This window comes from Loxodonta africana, chromosome 9 (assembly GCF_030014295.1).
Source record: "Loxodonta africana isolate mLoxAfr1 chromosome 9, mLoxAfr1.hap2, whole genome shotgun sequence".
Taxonomy (NCBI): domain Eukaryota; kingdom Metazoa; phylum Chordata; class Mammalia; order Proboscidea; family Elephantidae; genus Loxodonta; species Loxodonta africana.
The window spans coordinates 119347272-119367587 of NC_087350.1; the positions used below are offsets into that span (position 1 = coordinate 119347272).

The 20316-nt window shown below is 55.7% G+C and overlaps 1 protein-coding gene across 13 annotated transcripts in view; it reads right to left on the reverse strand.

Annotated features, from left to right (window-relative positions):
- The window catches only part of SARDH (sarcosine dehydrogenase), a 75633-nt gene that overhangs the window by 46207 nt on the left and 9110 nt on the right, over positions 1-20316 (reverse strand). For 10 of the 13 annotated variants that reach the window (XR_010322879.1, XM_064290612.1, XM_064290611.1 and 7 more), the window contains 8 exons: positions 16644-16782; positions 16349-16449; positions 10644-10748; positions 9169-9298; positions 5752-5838; positions 5443-5533; positions 2092-2233; positions 335-418 (listed from right to left, as the gene is read on the reverse strand). Coding sequence is in view for 12 of the 13 variants with exons in the window: in XM_064290612.1 (XP_064146682.1) it covers positions 335-418; positions 2092-2233; positions 5443-5533; positions 5752-5838; positions 9169-9298; positions 10644-10748; positions 16349-16449; positions 16644-16782 (879 nt within the window). In the remaining variant the exon portion in view is untranslated. The remainder of the gene's footprint in view (positions 1-334; positions 419-2091; positions 2234-5442; positions 5534-5751; positions 5839-9168; positions 9299-10643; positions 10749-16348; positions 16450-16643; positions 16783-20316) is intronic. The other 3 variants (XM_064290614.1, XM_064290615.1, XM_064290613.1) reach the window with 1 other exon arrangement.

Below are 20316 nucleotides of genomic sequence, written 5' to 3' on the forward strand. Positions count from 1 at the left end.
GCACACATGGGGGTGTCTACACTTCTTCCCATTGTGTGCTCCAGGTTTCTGATGCTCCGGCCTGACCCGGGCTGTGGAGGGATCGTTGTGGGGGAGAGTGACACCTATGGAGGCACATCGCGCACTCTCGGGCAGATGGCAGGGGAGTGCCACTCATCATTACAAACCCACCAGCCCGTACCCAGGATCCGATGGGATCTGGATGGGCTCTCTCCAGGACAGCAGGAGGGGTGGGAAGGTGGTGGGACAGGGATGAGGGGCTGGGGCAAGGCAGGCCCCCGTGCCAGCCAACAGTCTCTCCCGAAGGCCAGGCTGCAGGTAGTAGTCTACTTACCGGGGCCGCCCCGCAGGGGCTGAACCATCCCGGTCGCTCCCAGCCATGCCGTTCCTGGAACACACAGCCTTGCCCCAGGAGCTCCTGGCGGAGGAGGGAGAGAATAGGCGCCCTTTGCTCCAGCCGGCAGCCACCACTGGGCCCCAGAACACCCCATGTGGGGCAGAGAGCAGCTTCAGGGGCCCATAACCAACTCCACCACGTTACACCTGAAGCAACGAGGGCCAGGAGGCCCTCGAACTTAGAACCAGGGCCCAGAACCTGGGTCTCCCTAGGCTCAACACCACACTGCCTCTCTCCAAGAGGCCCCACCCAAGGGTGGAAGGGCCCTGTGCCCTCCAGCCAACCCCATCTGAAGGCAACACTGTTTGGGGCTTCAGTGATGGGTGTTGTCAGCCAGCACAGCTGTTGGCCCAGACCCCCGGGAAGGGGGTGCCAAGGTTACACTGCCACTCAGTGACCCTCAATACGTCCCCTCTGGAGGTCAGTGATTCCGAGGGGGTCCAATGAAGGGTGTGACCACCTCCCACCCCAGAGAGTGATGTAGAGACATGTCCAGTGCCTTCTGAAAAGGGGAATATTGGCGCCAGATCCCACCCAATGGGGCAGGCTCCTCTATTTAAAAGAAACAAAATTGAAGTGGTGGCCAAGTATTCCAGAAGGGTGCCCAGAGGAAGAGGGGTGGCCATGGAGCTGGGATCTCCCCACTACGGAGGCACTGCAGCCCTGGCGTGTCCCATCCGGGTACACCTGGCACAGATGACAATGCCTTGCGCTTGCATGCCGACTCGCCCACTATTGCACCCGGGGGCTGTTGAGCTCTCAGGACTGGTGAGAGGCAACTGAGGGCACCCGGGCAGGCAGGGAGACACTGGTCCTCGGGTGGCCTCAGACCATAGCTGGTCCACCAGGCTAGGCCAGCGGCCAGAGCCTGAAGGTGCAGGTGGTCTAGGGACTGACCACTGAAGGTTTTGGGCCTCCTCCCTCAGGTCCAGGTGCTGGATTGCCAGAAGGAGGAGGTCCCTCCTCCAGCTTAAATGCCTGCCCACTGCCTCCCCCCGCCTCCATCCCTCTCTTAGCACCTCCTAGGAGTTGAGCTCCGTGCTAAACGCTAAGGAACCAGAATGACAGGACACAGGCCCTGCCCCTGAGATGCCTGCAGACAAAGAACATGGCAGGGCGAAACGGAGGCATGGGCCATAGGTGGGAGCTCAGGGAAGGAGCACCTACCTGGGTGGCTGTGCAAGGGCAGACCCCAGAGAAGGGCACCTGACAGTGGGTTTCACTGTATGAGTAGAATCTCTCCAGGTGGGAAGGAAATTCCAGTTAGGCTCTCGAGCAGGAGCCCATCTCCCCAGCATGTTGCTGACCAGCTGTCCCCTCCTCTGATCCGATCATACACACCTGTTCCTGCACCTGCCCCCAGAACTGCCTCACAGCATGTCTCCCAGAGTACAGGTGTGTCCTTGCTCATTTTCTGTCTCCTCCACTGGAACGTAAGCCCCTTGGTGCGAGCCGTTTCCAAGTTATTCAGCAACACATCCCCAGCCCTGGGCATGGCACCTGGTCCATCAGTAAGTATCCGGGAACAGACGAGGCCCTCATCGCCTCACCTGCCCTGCAGCCAAGGTGTGACGTGCACTGCTGTCTCCCCAACACCCTGAGGAGGTCTCGAGACAGCCTGGGATGCCTCTCCTGCCTGGGGAGCTTCTACTCATACCATGAAGCCCACCACAGCCCGCTGCTCAGGGGTGTACCTCGTGCAGGGGGCCTCTGCGCATGTTGCGCCCAGCCAGGGGCTCGTCGTGGGGGAAGACAACGGAGTAGTTCTTGGCGTAGGACTCGTGGCTGCGCTCACGGATCCAGTGGCGGTGGTCAGTGAGTGAGTGATGGAAGCGCCTGTGCAGACGGAGGAGCAGGTCACTGCCTTGGGACGGCATCAGGAGGCGCTGACCGGACCCCACCAGAACTGGACCCCTGACTCCTCCACCAGAGTCCTGTGCTCGGGCATCCGCTCACCACCTCGGGGAGCTCAGCCCCACCCCTGCAGCCCCCACACGGGGGAACACCAAGGGGCACTGCGGCAGGTGGCCAGGCCGGGACAGGCTCTCTCCACGCTGCCCTTTGCTGCCCAGGTTTGAGCACTGCATCTTCCTGGGCCCCTCCCGCCACCCAGCCCCGAGCGGACCCCTGTGAGGGGCTCAGAATCAAAACCACCTGGTCAAAGTTCTCATCGAGGGTCTTGAAAACTTGGGGTCAGCGGATATGCCAGCAAGGAGCCCCTCCCACCTGCCTGACTGGAGGAAGCGGGCAGAGACCATGGCTCAGCAGCTGGGTCCCCTCTGGGCTCTGCGGCTCTGAAGGTGATGGTCTCCGGACCAGGCCAGGTGCCTAGCAAGGCAGCAGAGGCTCTGGAGACAGCTGGGGAGTCCAGACCCCCTCGGCAGCGCTCCTGGCCCCAGGCCTGGATGTATGACTGACAACTGTGGGTCTGTGCCCTCTCCTGAGTGGGGGCAGTGTGCGGCCAGCCACCACACCCCATTGGTGGTGACTCACCCGGGGGCACAGTGACTCAGTCTAACACGTCTCCTCCTTCCCCACTCTGTCTCCTCTGTGGGTCTGGGTCTCCCTGGTCACCCTTGCTCAGGCACAGGGGGCAGGACACTGAGTCAGTGTGGGTGGTGTCAGGTGGGCCAGGCGGGTTCAGGAGCCCACACCAGTGACTACTCCGGCTGGAGCCTCATTCTTGGTGCTCTCTCGGGTGCAGCTGGCTCGTCTAAGGGCTGTGGCTCAATGGGTCCTGGGCCAGGAGCGGGGGTGGATGCTGCCCCACCTGCCTCATGGGGCCCAGGGCTCTCAGGAATCCCTGTGACCCCAAGGTCGCAGTCAGGTCCTGGGGCAGAGCAGAAGAGGGCAGCCCCAGCCAGCCCTCATGCCCCAAATCACCCTTCCTAATACATATACATATACAAGGAAGAGGCCAATGGAGAAGGGACAGGCCTGTCCCCAACTGAGCAGGGGCTTTGAAGGTGGCCTTGGCGTCCCTCACCCCTGCAGCCCACGAGTTAGCCTCACGCCCAATGAACATGGGCTGCACTGCCCCGGCACCTCCCTCCCTCCAAGGCCTCCCACAGCCCAGGCACACACAGCCTATTGCCCCATTCTTCAGCTGAGCACAGTGAGGCGAGGGAAGCTGCAGAGTGGCCCCTGCAGGTCTGACTCCAGAGCGGAAGCTCCTAGCCCAAGGAGGTGGCCACAGAGGTCAGGCCCTCGAGTGGGAGGCAGTGCTGCCCCGGTTTCGCTCTCTCCAGGGCTGGGTGACTTCCCTCTGGGCGCCTTATTATGCTGTTTGCCTACAGAGGGCTTGGGCTCATCCCCAAGGTCCCCTCTGCAGCTTCAGCATTTCTGAAACATTGCTCTCCCCAGAGAGCTCTTGGGTGTAGTCCCAGGTACCATGTGAGAGTGGGGTGGGGGCTGGGGTCTCTGTGTCTGTCTGCTCGTCTGACTCTGTGGGGACCAGACAAGACCCCTCAGCGGCGCCCTTCCTCCTGAATCTCAGTAGGCCAGGGAAGGGGAGGTTAGAGGTTAGCAGAGGAACGGAGAGTGGGGGCGACAAGGGCCCCGCTGAGCTGAAACAGCACCTTTCCACCCCCCACCTCTGGACCTGCTGAGCAGTGGGGTCTCAGGTGGCTCCAGGAGGCTGTGTGCTAGATGCAGTGACGGGGCAGGAGCTAACAGGCTGCAGCAGCAGGCCTCCTCCAAGCTGACCTGCCCGGACTACCGTCAGCAGGGAACACCGTTGAGGCCCCAGACACAGGAGCCCAGGACCACGGGCCAGGGAAGAACACCCTGGTCCTGCCACAGCCCCTACCTGGTCACAGGCACATCTAGACCTCCCTCTCCACATTTGCGGGGAGGGCAGGTGGGGATGCAGATTGTAAAGATATTTCCTTGGGCGGTCACAGATTTTAACAGCTTCTAACATGGCCCCAGGGTGGGGGCCGCAGGAGCCGCGAGGAGTCTGTCCAACCCCCGCCAAGGTCCTCGGAGGGTTGTTTTCCTTGTTCCTTGGTGTTTCCCAAGTGTTGAGGCCACGTCTTCTGTGGCTGCCCACCGGACAAGGTGTCTCAGTGCTGCACGCCCCTTTCAGTGGCTGTTCCCATGGGGGCTGGAGGCGTATCAAAAAGGCTTTGCAGCCACCACTGGCCTTCTCCGAGATTCTTCAATGTCATTTTACAGATAGGGAAACTGAGGCCCAGGAGTGTACTGCCAGTTTGGAACAGAACCTCTGCTTTCACGAACCCCCAAGCCTAACCAAACACACACATACCCTGCAGTAGTCTTGGGGTTAGAGGGTGAGGTGAGAGCCGTGCTTATCCAAGGAGACAAATACTCAATGCTCTGAGATACCTGACGCAGACTAGGAGGTCTGGGCCGTGAGAGGTGGGCAGGAATTAGCCCTGTGGAGAGGTGTGGAAACAGCATCCCACAGAGAGACCAGCATGTGAGAAGCCCTGAAGTAGGAAGGCGCTCACCCCTTCAAGGAACCTGTAGATGCTGCAGAAGCAGCTCTGGCCTGACTTGAGGCCCAGAACCGCACACTCGAGCCCCCAGGGAAGAGGAGAGGTGAGGAGCCCCCTCCCGCCTGGGCCCCTGTGTCTCCGTGCCATGCTTGCAGAAGACAGGCTGCGAGAGGCCCCCAGCTCGGCCATCAGCATGCCTGCCTGGGCTGAAGCTCAGTGCATCGTGTGCGGACCTACACGAACCTACTCCCACAGCCCTTTGCGGTCCAGACTGTTACAGGTGAGGACTTGCTCTGTATTGGATCCGACTTATTCCAGCCGCCCTGTCAGCAAGCAATGGAAGGGGGCTGCCCCCCAGGCTGCAAGCCTGAGCTCCCAACCTCTGTGCACACTAATTACCCCAGCACAGCCGGCCCCCTCCCACCTCTGGGCCTCAGTTTCCTCATTTGATCCTGGAAACTGTAAAGGGCCATGACCTGCAAGCCCAGGTGCCCTCCACCCTGCCTGGCTGGGGGCCCCACTCCAGGCCCTGGCTAGCCGACAGCCACCCGCCACAGGAGGACAGTGGCCCCTGCGGGCACTCACCTGATGTCATAGCCATACATGTCCTTCTCTGGGCGCCCGTGGATGATCCAGTGGGCCAGCTCCTGCCCGCAGCCACCACCCAGCATCATTCCTGGCAGGAGTGGAGCCACAGTCTCCAGTCTGCCCCAAAGCCACCCTGCCCAGTTCCAAGCTCCCTCCCCACGGCCCTGGGCAGCACCCTCCCCAAGCCCAGAGCCTAGCACCTGGGACCACACAACTCCCACTGGCTGCCCAACTCTCCTCTCTCAACTGCCAGGGCCCGAGGGCCCTCCTTCCTGGTGAACTGCGTGGGCAGCTGTCTGCACCCACCTGCGCTGTTGAAGCCACAGCCAAGGAAGAATCCACGGAGTTCAGGTGCCTCCCCCAACAGGGGCTTGTGGTCAGGCGTGAAGGATTCTGGAAGGGAGGGGTGCCTGGTGTTCTCTTCCATCTGGGGGTCTCCCGCTGGGGTGGGGGTCTCCCCAAAGGGGGCAGTAATCAGGGAAGGGATCTGTAGGTACCTCCTTCACCCAGACTCTGCTAGTCCTTCAAAGCCCAGCCCCAGTGCCACCTCCTCCAGGGAGCTACCCTGATTGCTCTGCCCATATCCAACTGTCAGACCTACCCTCCTGTGGCTGGCCAGGCTCTGCCCCACAGGGTCCAGTTTGTCTCATGGCTATCACTATCTTTCTGCCATAAAGGGGCCTTTCCCCATCCCCTGCCCAGTGCCGAGGCCTCCTGGTCACTGCACCATTGACCTTTTTGGTCTTGGCTGGTGATTCATCACTCTCATCCTTTGGACCAAGAGACCATGAGGACAGAGCCTGGGCTGGGTTCACTGCCATGTCCCAAGGCCTAGCCCAGGCCCAGTACAGAGTAGGTGCTTAATAAGTGCTAGTAGAGTGAATGAATGACCATAGCTCTTTGAGAGAGAGTACTAAGTGTCCTGTTCTGTCTGCTGACTGCTTGCCTCAGGTTGAGGCCAGAGTATGTGGCAGGTGAGCCCATAATGGTAAAGAGCATGAACTTTGAAGCCAGGGTCCTGGGTTTGAATCCTGACTTTGACCCTTACTAGCTGTGTGACCCAAGGCAGGGTCTCTCTGAGCCTTAGTCTCCTCACCTGTAAAATCTGGGTGATGTATTTATTCCACAGGATTGTGAGTTAGTCAGTCTACAAATATTTGTAACACATCTATCTTGTGCCAGGCCTGGGCCTCATCCCTGGGAAGGCTGCTGTGACCAGACAAATCCAACCCCTTGGGGAGCTCACAGAGAGGAGGGAGACAGAGCACATATGCAAATAAATAAGAATTTCCAGTAATGAAAATAGGATTGGACAATGGGATTGAGGGTAACCTAGGGCCCGGCTTCCTTAGGACCCTCTGAGGGTCAGCATCTGAGCTGAGGGCGGCCAGCCATGGGGGCCCAGGGGAACAGAGCTCCCAGCCGCGAAGTGGGAAGGGGGTGCCAGTCTGGGGGAGTGCTCAGATGCAAGGTCAGGTCTTGGGTGCTTTTCCAGGTGGGTAGAGGGTGTGATTAAGGCAGGGGGCCCCTGGGCTGCTGTGTAGGGCTGGGCCGTAAGGGGCAGGAGAGCAGGCAGGAGGCCCGAGCTGGCCTCATGGGGGGCAAGAGACCTGGGCAGCTCAGAGAAGGAAGGGTGGCCGGACGGCAACAAGAGGTGGGCTGGGGCTGAGTGTGGGGAGCTGGGTCCATTCCTAGGTCAGGGAAGGAAGGGTGTTCTGAACAGCCTCACAGAGAACCTGACAGAGCTAGCGGAGGGGATGTGAGGGGGACAACGGTCTCTTGGATGTTTAAAGCAACAACTCAAGGCTGAGCCGCATGAGGACATCTAGGGGCTCCGGGCGGTGCTGGGGGGTCAGGGCTGGGCTGGTCCCCACCGCTGTGCTGACCCCCAGGCCTGGCAGGAGTGCTCCTTGCCTGTGCTGATGACACATGTCCCCCTCCCCCAAGTCGGTGGCTGGACCTTTTCTGGAGGCCCAGGGACAGGACCACACATGGCTTCTCCAGCAGGAGAAAAGCCAGTTCCCACCTGGGACTGCCACCACAGCTGGGACACCAGAAACAGAAAGTCCTCACACAAACCTCCCCGACACGGGGCTTCAAGTCGAGCGAAGCCTACCATCTAATTAAAACGAGAGGCCCCCTGGGCTGTTGGTGCCCCCAGGAGCTATTTTAGGCCTAGAGCGTCTCACTGCCAAGGCCCACACAGCCGGGCACGTGGCGGGGGTGGGGGGGCAGTGTGAGTCATCAGCTATCACTGGCTCTGCGCCTGTTCCCAGCTGGTTCTCCTGGGGAGCCAAACCCATCACAGCAGCCTGTGGCCATGCGTGGACGCCAGTGGGATGGGGAAGCTCCCACACCCTCCCGGCTCAGCCTCTGGGCATGAAGACCCTCCCCTCCCGCAGCCTGGCCCTGCCACTACCTCCTGGGGGGGCCTGAGGAAGTCATGTCGCCTCCCTGGCCACTCTCTGTCCCCTGACAGTCGTGAGAGTCTCCGTGCCTTGCTGGGCACAGCCTGGCACCCTCCTGTGGCCTCTCATTGCCCCCAGCCCCTGCGAGCAGTGGTCTGTTACCACCTGACAGGTGAGGGCACCGGGGTGCAAAGGGGTCATGGCTTGGGCAGCTCAGCGGCACAGCCCACCCAGCTGCAACCCGGAGCGCTGGACACCAAGTTCCTTTTCTGGGAAGTGCTATATCTTCCCACTCACCATCTCGTGTTTCCTTGAGGGGTAAGGAGGCCCGTGGGCCAGGAGGGAGGGAGGGATCTGGTGACTCTGCTGGGACCACAAGGGAGTGGCAAGTCTCTGCCTGCACACGTGTACAAGTGCTGCTGCTCCTGCCCGCAACACGTGTCCCTACAGCCTGGACGCTCATCCCACAGCCCCGTACACGTGTCCCCGCAGTCAAGCCCATGTGTCCCCACAGCCCCTCACGCTTATCCCCACAGCCCAGCACATGCGTCCCCATAGCCCAGCACACATGTCCCCACAGCCCAGCACATTTGTCCCCACAGCCCAGCACACACATCCCCACAGCCCAGCACACGCGTCCCCACAGCCCAGTAAATGTATCCCCACAGTCCCACACACTTATCCCCATAGCCCAGCACATGCGTCCCCAGAGCCCAGCACAATCGTCCCCACAGCCCAGCACACATGTGCCCACAGCCCCGCACACTTGTCCCCACAGCCCAGGATGCTTGTCCCCACAGCCCAAGACACTTGTCCCCACAGCCCAGCACACGTGTCCCCACAGCCCAGCACACGTGTCCCCACAGCCCAGGACACGAGTCCACACAGCCCAGCACACGCATCCCCACAGCCCAGCACACGCGTCCCCACAGCCCAGCACACGCGTCCCCACAGCCCAGCACACGCTTCCCCACACCCCAGCCCACGCGTCCCCACAGCCCAGCACAATCGTCCCCACAGCCCCGCACACTTGTCCCCACAGCCCAGGACACGTGTCCCCACAGTCCCACACACGTGTCCACAACCCTCACCCTTCAGGGCCTCTCATCAGGACGCCTTGCCTGTGCCCCCAGCTGTGCTCCAACAAGGCCTGTGCTCCCCGCTGGAGCCCCCACACACTGCGCTGTGCCCACTAGTCACCCTGGGTCTCCTCCATCAGACTGGAGCCTGGTCCGTGAGTATAATCAGGTACTATGGACAGCAGGGCGCCAAGGACCTATGGAGGCCTTGTCCAGCTCCAGACCCCCGCCCTCACCTGGGCCACAGACCGTGGACTTGACCCCCGTCTTCTCCAGCACTGGGACCCGGTTGATGGCGCCTTCGATGTGCTGAGTGAACACGTCCCAATCCAGGTCAAAGAGGCCGAAGGCAAACTTGTCCGATACCTGTGCGGACAGGGCAGGAATCATGTCCTGTGGCCGCTGGGAAGGGCGGTGACCCTAGAGGACAGCAGCCCAGACCCCTACTCTTGGCCTTGCTTCTGGCCTCCTAGGGGTGGGGACCAGTTGAGCAGAGCCAGGTCTGTCTCTCCCACCGCCAGACCCTCAGTGGGGCCTACCTGCTCCCATCCTGAGTGTACCAGCCCTTTAGCTGCCACCTGCCAGGCCCTGACCACTCAGGCTGCCCCCATCCAGAGTATACTAGCCCTGTAGCTACCACCCACCAAGCCCTGACCGTTCAGCCTTGCTTGTTGCAGCCCCTCTACCCGGCCGCCTGCTTCCCTGCCTCCCTCCATGCATCCTCTCCTGCCCTCGGGCCTCCCATGGTGCCCACATCACCTGGCATAGAATACCTTCCAAAGGCCTCACCAAGGCCCACCAGCTGGCCTGCCTCCCCCAGTGACACACCACGCTGACCTCCATCAGTTCTGTGGGCATGCTAGAGTGGACCTCAGGGCCTCTCCCCTCTGCCCCCCTTTCTAGGTAGCTCCCCACCCAGACCATCCATGGCTGGCTTGTTGCCTCTGTGCAGGTCCCTGTTCAAATGCCACCTCCTCTAGGAAGCCTTCCCTGACTGCCAGTCCAAAGGAAGTCCTTCCACCCCAGCCTCTCTAAGTTTGTCCTCAGCCTGCCAACTTTGTTCAGTGCATGGATCAACACCCAATATCATGTGACATATTTGCTTACTGTATGTCTCCCCACTAATACAGGCATCCTGGGACAGGGGTGGGGGCTCCTGTCACTCCCTCCATTTCCCCAGAAAGTGAAACATTCTCTGTCCCAAGTAGCCACCTAGTCATTGAATTTGTGGACTAAATGCATGAATATAGGGGCGGGGTAGCCACATGCACTCGAGGGGGCCGGGGTTGCACTCAAGCCCTGTAGCTACCAGGAGAGCCCCAGGCCTGAGGGAGAGGCTGCTGCAGCTGTGGGGGGTGGGGGCGGTGCTGTCTGTGGACGGGACAATGGACCTAAAGGTTCCCCCATCTTGTAAGGGCACTGTCTTACAGTTTCACAGCCTCTCACTGTTGAGGTCTGAGCCACAGCCCTTCACCTTCCCCAGTTCTGGCTCTTGGTGCTACTCTCTTTGGGGGTCAGTGAAAAATGGGGTTTGGTCCTCGTGGGTCCCAGGGACCTGGCCCTGCTCTTCCTCAGGTGTGGGATAGGAAGTTCAAGTGGGCAGGGGAGTCTGGAAGAGCCTTCTCCACACTGAGACCAGCCCCAGACACCCGCCTCCCGCAATGTAATGCCATCTGGGAGGAAGCCCTGCCGAGGGCCCTCAGCTGCTCACCTCCTCCCAGAAGATGGGGTTGGCCTCGTAGCCGCCCACAGACAATGCATCGCCCTGCAGGCGGAGGTAGACCGAGGCATCGTGGTCACGGACGTTGGGCATGTTCTAAAAGGCAGAGCAGGGGGTCTTCCGGTGAGTAAGGCTAGGTGGGGACCTGGCTCCCTACGCCCCCGGCTGACATGCCCACCCGGGTACACAGGCGGCAGTGGGCCCTCACATCTCCTCTTGTTGTGGTCCCTTGAGGACAGTGCAGGCCAGGGGCTTCCAGTTACAGGCAGCAGAAGGAGCACTCCCATTCAGGTTTCCCTTCCACATAAGATAACAGCCAAAGAGTAAGAAGGAAGTGGGGATGGGTAGAGAGGGACGGCAGGGAAAGGTGTACCCCAAAAAGGTCAGAGAACAGGGAGGAGATGACAGTGGGCATGAGGAAAATCCAACATCCATGGAAGATTCAAGGGGACAAGAAGAGACTTAGCTCGAGTTTGGGGTGGGGAGGATGAGCACATCAAGCCTTTGCCCCCACCCTGATAGAACCCCCAGAGCTGAGCGTGCACGGCCCCAGGGCCCTCCTGTGAAGGGGGGCGTGAACACAGGAGGGTTGGCTAAAGACTCTTTGAGCATTGGACCCAGGTGCCCTCCATCCCCACGCAGGTACTGTGCTCTGAAGAAGCAGGTCCCCCTTCTCAGGGCACAGGGGTAAGGACTGGGGCTGACACCTACATCCCACCATCCCCACTCAGCAGGAGATGGGGGCTCTTCTCTGAAGACACAGCCTGGTCCCAAGAAGGCTCTAGATGCTAATGTTGGGGTATCTCTCCAGAGTGAAGGCTGCTGCTCAACCCCTTGCAAGAAGCCCTCCGAGAGACACCCTCCAGCTTCCAATCACTAGAAATTCACTCTCAAAAATGAAACCACACCAGAACTTCAGAGATATGAGATGATATTGGTTTAAAGGATTAATTTCTTTTATTAGGATCAGCACAAAGCTGGTTCCCATGAGGCGGAGGTTAGAGGTGTCCCAAATGTCCCACTTTTCCAGGCTGCTGTCCCACTCCATCATCTCTGACATCAGCTACCCCCCTCCCCTCAGTACTCTCCCTCCTGTCTTTGGGTTCCCTAATTTGCTGCGTCTCACAGAACTCACAAATCAAACCGTATAAAGGAAATGGTTCACACAGTTGTGGAGGCTGCAAGTCTCAAATTCGTGGGTCAGGTGTAGGCTTCTCCCGACCTATGTGGCTACAGGAGCTGATGAACCCAAACCGGCAGTTCAGGCCACAGGCTGCTGGCTCACAAGGCTTCGGAAGCTTGCGAAGCTGATCACATGATAGGCCACCAGCCCAAGGGGCTGCAAAGGCCATAGAATTCCAAAATTGGCAGGTTAGACAGCAGGCCTCTGGCTCGAGTCCCAAAAACCAGAGGTCAATTGATCATGAACCAGACTCAGGATCCAGATGCAGAGAGAGCCTCACTGGGACACGCATATATCTTAGATGCAGACCACACCCCAGGGAAGGGCATAACTTGAGTAAGAGTGGGGCTGGAGTCATGCCCTCCTGCAAGGCTGTGACCCAAGACATACCCCACACCAGTCCTGCCTCATCAACATGCAGAGGTCAGGATCCACAACACATAAAATGGAAGACAACCACACAGCACTGGGAATCGTGGCCTAGCTAAGATGACATGTAACCCCAACCATCATAATTTCCATATACTTTATTTGCATGGTCCCACTCAATCACTGTGCATGAGTCACAAAAACCACGGCTAGAAGGGCCACATTAAGTAATTAATTCCACCACATGGGTCCAGAAAACAAACTGCTATGAGACAGGAACAGCCCAGGATCAAGAAAAAGCTCTTTAAGGTGGCTATGATAACCCAGATTCAAAGTTCAGCAGAAGGGCTGGATAAGACCAAGACCAACTTTCAGTTGTCAGGCTAAGAAGGATGAGAAAATGGAAATCAGGAGACGAAAAAACAGAAAAGTCACAATATCGACCCTAAAAGTCCAACAGCCACCTGACAAGTGTTCCAGAAAGAGAAAACAGAAAATCGGAGAGAGGACAATTTAAAAACAATAATCCAAGAAGATTTCTCAGGCTTGATGAACACAGATTCCTGGATTGAAAGTGCCCACGAGTGCCCACCGAGACCAGTGAAAGGAGGGAGACCTGTGCCACGGACGCCATAAAGCATCAGAGCTTCAGAACAGGCAGGAACAGGAGGGACAAAGCTCAACGCATCGCTGCACTGTGGATGGAATCGTTTCCCCAAAAAGATCTGTTGACTTCCTCACCCCGGTGACATGGCCTTGTTTGGGGAAACAGGTTCTTCTTTGCAGAGGTTATCAGTTATCAGTTAGATTAATGAGGTGACACCAGTGTAGTTGGGTCCTGGTCCTAACCCCTTCTGAGTGGTGTCATAACAAGGGAGTCACACACAGGGGGAAGACAGCACATGAGGGCCTGTCTGCAAACCAAGAAATGCCCAGGGCTACAGAAACTGAAGGAAACAAGGAAGGACCTTCCCCTAGAGCCAACAGACAGCATGGCCTTGCCGACGTCCAGAATTCCAACACCAGCCTCCAGAACCGTGAGGCTTCAGGGCCCAGGTCTGGGGCAGTTGAGACGAAGATGTGCAGGCATGGAGTCTGCCAGCATAGAGTGTCTGCCAGCATACAGCCAGCCACTAAGGCCCAGGGCCTCCTGATCACACACGCAGATAGGGTGGGCAGGTGAGCACGCAGCTCAGGGAAGGCCTGGACATCAGCAGCCTCCCAGGACATGGTCCCCAGAGCTCCCCGCTCCAGACCTGCCTGGGCATGAAGAAAGCTGTTCTCTGATCCTCCAAGGGGGGAGGGCAGGTTGGGGTCAGAGGCCCTAGCTCCTGGCCCAGGTTCTGACTGACTGCCCAGCTGCGGCCTCAGAAAGCCCTTTGTTATGGATTAAATTGTATCCTCCAAATTTGTGTTGCAGTCCTAACACCTGTGGCTGTGAATGTGACCTTGTTTGGAAATAGGGTCTTTGAAGGTATTAATGTTAACGTGAAGTCCCACTGGGGCAGGGTGAGTCCTGGTCGCCTCTGAGTGGAGTGCTTATGAAAGAGGAGAAGAGACAGAGAGGCAGACAGAGGGAAGATGGCCGTGTGACAATGGAGTGGTGCTGTAGTACAAGCCAGGGATACCAGGGGCCACCAGAAGCGGAGAGAGACAAGCATCTTCCCCTGGAGCCTCCAGAGAGAGCTCGGCCCTGTAAAAAAAAAAAAAAAAAAAGACGCCCTAAACTCAGCCTTCCAGCCTGCAGAGCTGTGAGAGACCACATTTCTGCTCTCATAAGCCACTGTGCTACGGTAGCCCTAGGGAACTCATACGGCTGGGGTCGCCAAAACTCCTATGTGGTCAATGGGATGGGGGCAGCATGTGACACTTGCCCCCACCCCCAAATCTCCTCTTTCCTCCAACAAAGTTTTGGAGCCCCTGTGGCTAGAGGCCCTCCTCTGTCCTCTAGGGCAGGGTCGAGCCCCCAGCTGCACATGGGATCCCGCTAGCTGAAATAATGCCACCCTCAGCTCAGCCCCCACCTCAGAATTCACAGGTCAAACTCCACCCTGCTTCTCCCCAAAAGGGTGCCTAGAAGTTGGGCATGTTGGTGGAATTGGGGGATGGAGAGGCCCTTAGTCCTGGTTCTGTGGACACCTTGAAGTCACCCTCCCCACAACCCTGCCTGCATCACAGAACCCCTGCCCTCCTGCCCACCAGGGAGCCCTCTGCAGTCTGAGGGCGACCCCTGGCGGCCATGTGGGGGAGCAGCTTTCCCACAGGGCCAGGCACACAACCGCCTGTGGCAGCAGGACTCCAATGACTGTGGTGGGGCAGAGCAGCCCTCAGTCAGTGCTTGTTAGACTACACTGAGCTCGCTCTATCCACAGGGGATCCCTGTGTCCACAGGAAAGGGCTGCCCAGTACACTCAGGCAGAGGCGGGGGGATCAGGCCCCAGCTCCCACCCCAGCTCCACACTCGTCCACCACTGACCGGAGGGAAACCAGACACATCCAGGGGGGACAGCAGCCTCGAGGGGACAAGGCTCCCAGCATGGTGCTCCAGGCGTCCGGACCCTCTGCTGGGGCCTGCTGACTCCTGACCCCAAACGAAGGAGGCTTGTTTCCCCCTCTATCGCCCCCACCCTCTGGCCCCATCTCTCTGAAGTACGTGCTGGCGCCTGCCTGACTGACCCTATACAGCCCCTTCTCTGCCATCCACTCACCCTCTAGAGCTTTGCCCAGACAGCCACTGGCTATGTAGCTGAGGGGCTCATAAAGCCCCTGCACTCACCTCCTCCGCGCCCTCCTCAGCCTGCTCTGGCATTGCTTATTTACTTGTCTTCACCCACCCCCACAGCTCCAGGAGGGCAAAAACAAGGTTTCTTCCTCTGTTATAGCCCCAGAGGGATGGATGGGAGGGGTGATAAATGGATGGAAGATAGATGTTGGGGTGGATGGATGGATGGTTGGGGACATGGATGGATGGGTGGATGGGTGAGTGAATGGATGGATGAATGGATGGACAGAGAGATGGAGGAATGGATGCATATGGACGGCTGGGAGGGACCAACAGAAGAATGGATGAGTGGATGGGATATGAATGTTTGGATGGATGGATGGTTGGGTGAATGAATGGGTTGGTGAGTGGGTGGGTGGATAGACGGGTGGATGGAGGGATGGAAGATGGATGTTTGGGTGGGTGGATGGATGGATGGATGGATGGGTGGGTGGGTGGATGCGTGGATGTGTGGCTGGGTTGGTGAGTGGACAGATATATGGATGGGTGGATGGAAAGATGGAGGGATGGGTAGGTGATTGAGTGGATGATGGATGGACAAATGGACAGACGGATGGAGAAGTGGATGCATACGAAAGGCTGGATGGAGGGAGGGATCAACAGAAAGATGAATGGATGGAAGGATGGCAAGATGGACAAAGCGAAGAAAATAAATGGAGGGATAGAGGCAATGATGGAGGGAGGGATAGGTGGATGGCTGTGTGAAGAGAGGAATCAAGGGAGGGAAGGACAGAGGGATGGAGAAATAACCGGCTGGATAAAGGGATCGATGGGAGCAGGAATGGTTGGATGGGGAAGCCAACGGATGGAGGAAGGAAGAACAGGTGTTTGAAAGGAGTGAGAGAGGGAGGAAAGAGGGATGGTCACTGACAAGGTGGCAGGAAGCCACCAGCCACAATCACAGAAGAGAGGAGGTGACTGGGGAGGAAGGAGAGAGGACAGAGGCAGCCCAGGGCCCTGGCCTCCCCAGGCAGAGGCATCTCCAGGGTCCTTGGGGTGGCTCTGAGGGCTGGGAATCAATGCTCCCCAGGATGTCTGGGGTTCCCTGAGACACCAGGGTGCAGACCATGGGAGACCGTGAGCCTGGCTGCCAGGCGAGGCAGGCTGGGACCGTGGTTTGGCATCAGGGGGCAGCCATGCCCTAAGGCCAAGAGGGGTGGGCATCAGGGCTCCACCTGTGCTGCCTCATTTACTTCTCAAACCACCTGAGACACCCATTTTGCAGATGAGGCTCGGGCAGTGAGGAGGCCCATAGGGTCACATCCTGTAAGTGGCAGGGCTGGGGGGTCCAGAGCCAGGTCCCACTGCCTGCCCACAGCTGCCTCCCACAGCCTTACAGGAAGCATTTGGGCCCTCGCTCACCTGGATGCCTTCGATGCGTTCAGTGACAACATAGGCGTGGTGCATGGCCACCAGTGGGACCTTGACTCCAGCCATCCGCCCCACAGCACCGGCCCACACTCCTACAGGCAAACCACATGCCAGTCAGCTACACCACACCTGGTTGGGGCTGGCAGCCAGGTGGCACAGTCAGAGAGAACACCTCTGCAAGCCCATCTGCCCTCGCCCACACCCCTCTGCCACAGAGAGAGGCCTTGCAGAGGCTGGACTAGGTGTAGGTGGCCACTGTTGCCAGGAGAAGCCCCTGCTCTCCCACCTGCGCAGTTGACCACGAAGGGCGTCTGGATGGAGCCGTGCTCAGTCTCCACAGCCGCGACCCGCCGCACCCCAAAGTCATCTGTCCGCACCTGGATGCCGGTCACTGGGCAGTTCTCGATGACCTGGGGGTGAGAGAGCTGCTTGCAGTGCCATCTGGGCTCTCGCAGGTGCTGGCCACCCACCTTCACCAGACCGCTACCCTTGGGGTCAAGTGGTACCCCCACATTGACACCATTTGGGGCAGCAGGGTGGCCATGACACTGGAAATGAAATCAAATCCACACATTCATGGACGTGGAAAACTTGCCCCCAAAAGGGGTGTCTCCTTCTCATAAAGTAAAAAAGCAGCCAAGTCTTTTCTTAAAAAGCAAGACTCATTTGACTAATGGAAAGATATTTGTGGTCTTCGCTTGGTTAAAAAAAAAAAAAAGGTCACAAAACAATGCACAGTTTGGTTCTAATATGGCTGCTAATGGAAAGGCTGGAGGTTCACGTCCACCAGAGGTGCCTGGGAAGAAAGGTCTGGTGATCTGCTTCTGAAAATTCAGCCACTGAAAACCCCATGGAATTTGCAGATGATGTGATACTATACACAGAAAACCCAAAAGACTCCACTAGAAAACTACTGGAACTAATAGATTCAGCAGAGTAGCAGGATACAAGATAAACATACAAAAGTCAGTTGGATTTCTATACATCAATGAAGAGAAAGATGAAAAAGGAAATCAGGAAAACAATACCATTTATAATATCCCCTAAAAAATAAAATGCTTAGGATGAATCTAACCAGGGATGTAAAAGACCTATACAAAGAAAACTACAAAACACAATTGCAAGAAACCAAATGAGATCTACATAAATGGAAAATCATACCATGCTCATGGATAGGCAGACTCAACATTGTGAAAATGTCAACTCTACCCAAAGCAATCTACAAATACAATGCAATCCTGATCCAAATACCAACAGCATTCTTTATAGAGATGGAAAAATTAATCATGGAAAGGGAAAAGGCCCTTCCATATAAGTAAAGCACTATTGAAGAAGAAGAATAAAGTAGCAGGACTCACACCACCTGACCTCAGAACCTACTATACAGCTATGGTAGTCAAAACAGCCTGGTACTGGTACGACGACAGATACATTGACCAATGGAACACAATTGAGAACCCAGATATAAATCCATCCACCTAAGGTTACCTGATCTTCGACAAAGACCCAAAGTCCATCAAATGGGGAAAAGACAGTCTTTTCAACAAATGGAGCTGGCAAAACTGGATATCTACCTGCAAAAAAATGAAACAGGACCCATACCTCACACCATGCACAAAAACTCATTCAAAATGGATCAAAGACCTAAATGTAAAACCAAAAACTATAAAGATCATAGAAGGAAAAAATAGGATCAATGCTAGAGACCCTAATACACAGCATTAACAGGATACAAACCACAACCAACAACATACAAACTCCAGAAAATAAGATAGATAACCGGGATCTTCTAAAAATTAAACACTTAAGCTCATCCAAAGACTTCGCCAAAAGAGTAAGACTGGGAAAAAATTTTGGCTATGGCAAATCCAACGAAGGTCTAATCTCTAAAATCTACAGGAAAATACACCTCTATAACAAAAAGACAAATAATCCAATTAAAAAATGGGCAAAGGAAATGAACAGACACTTCACCAAAGAAGACATTCGAGGAGCTAATGGACACATAGGGAAATGCTCGCAATCACTAGCCATTACAGAAATGCAAATCAAAACCACAGTGAGATACCATCTCACCCCAGCATTACTGGAACGAATAAAAAAAAAACAGAAAATAACAAATGTTGGAGAGGCTGCGGGGAGATTGGACTCTTACGCACTGCTGGTGGGAATGCAAAACGATACAACCATTTTGGAAAACGATATGGCGCTTCCTTAGAACTAGCTAGAAATAGAAATACCATATGATCCAGTAATCCCACTCCTAGGAATAGATCCTAGAGAAGTAAGAGCTGTCAGACGGACCGACATATACACACCCATGTTCACTGCAGCATTGTTCACAATAGCAAAAAGATGGAAACAGCCTAGATGCCTATCAGCAGATGAATGGATAAATAAACTATGGTACACACACACATTGGAGTACTATGCAACGATAAAGAACAATGATGAATCTGTGAAGTATCTCGTAACGGATGAATCTGGAGGGCATTATGCCGAGCGAAATAAGTCAATCATGAAAGGACAAATATTGTATGAGGCCACTACTATAAAAACTCACAAAAAGGTTCACACACAAAAAGAAACAATCTTTGATGGTTACAAGGGAGGAGGGGTGGGGATGGAAAAACACTAAATAGACAGCAGATGAGTGGTAACTTTTGTAAAGGGTAAGACAGTACACAATACTGGGGAAGCCAGTACAGCTTGTCCAAGGCAAGGTCATGGAAGCTCCATAGACACATCCAGACTCCCTGAGGGATCGAGTTACTGCGCTGAGAGCTGTGGAGATCATGGTCTCAGGGAACATCTAGCTCAGTAGACAGAAACTTTATATAAACATATAGCTCAATGGATATAAACTTTATAAACTGAACATATAGCTCAATAGATATAAACTTTGTAAACTGTGTCATAGTTTATAAACTATGACACAGTTTATAAAGAAAACGTTCTACATTCTACTTTGGTGAGTAGCGTCTGGGGTCTTAAAAGCCTGTGAGCAGCCATCTAGGCTATTCCACTGGTCTCACCCTGTCAGGAGCGAGTGAGAGTGAAGAAAAGTAAAGGCGCAAGGGGAAGATTAGTCCAAAGGACTAATGGACCACAACTGCCAGAGCCTTCACCAGACTGAGTCGAGCGCAACTAGATGATGCCTGGCTACCAACACCAACTGCTCTGACAGGGATCACAATAGAGGGTCCCACACAGAGCTGGAAAAAAATGTAGAACAAAATTCTAACTCACAAAAGAAGACCAGACTTACTGGCCTGACACAGACTGGAGAAACCCCAAGAGTATGGCCCCCAGACACCCTTTCAGCTCAGTAATGAAGTCACTCCTGAGGTTCACCCTTCAGCCAAAGATTAGACAGGCCCATAAAACAAAATGAGACTAAACAGGCACACCAGCCCAGGGGCAAGGACTAGAAGGCAGGAGGGGACACAAAACCTGGTAATAGGGAACGCAAGGTTGAGAAGGGAGAGTGTTGACATGTCGTGGGGTTGGTAACCAATGTCACAAAACAATACGTATACTAATTGTTTAATGAGAAGCTAACTTGTTCTATAAACCTTCGTCTAAAGTACAATAAGGAAAAAAAACAGCTATTATAGATATAGGTGTCTTTTTAAGAATTTGGATTTCAATACTACATATTAAAATGATCTCAATGAATGCTTTGCTGTGCTTAAAAATCAAGATGGTGCCTGTTGTAAAGTGAATTGTGCCCCCCCAAAATATGTACTGTAAATCCTAGCCTCTCTGCCTGTGGTTATAATCCCATTTGAGAATGGGTTTTCTTTGTTATTTTAATGGGGCAGGATCAGTGTCAGGTGTATCTCGAATCTATTTCTTTTGAGATATAAAAGAGAGTAAACAAGCCAGACATGGCGTACAACAGATGCCAAAACACGTGAAGATCTCCCAGGAACCAGGACACAGAAGCTGAAGAGACA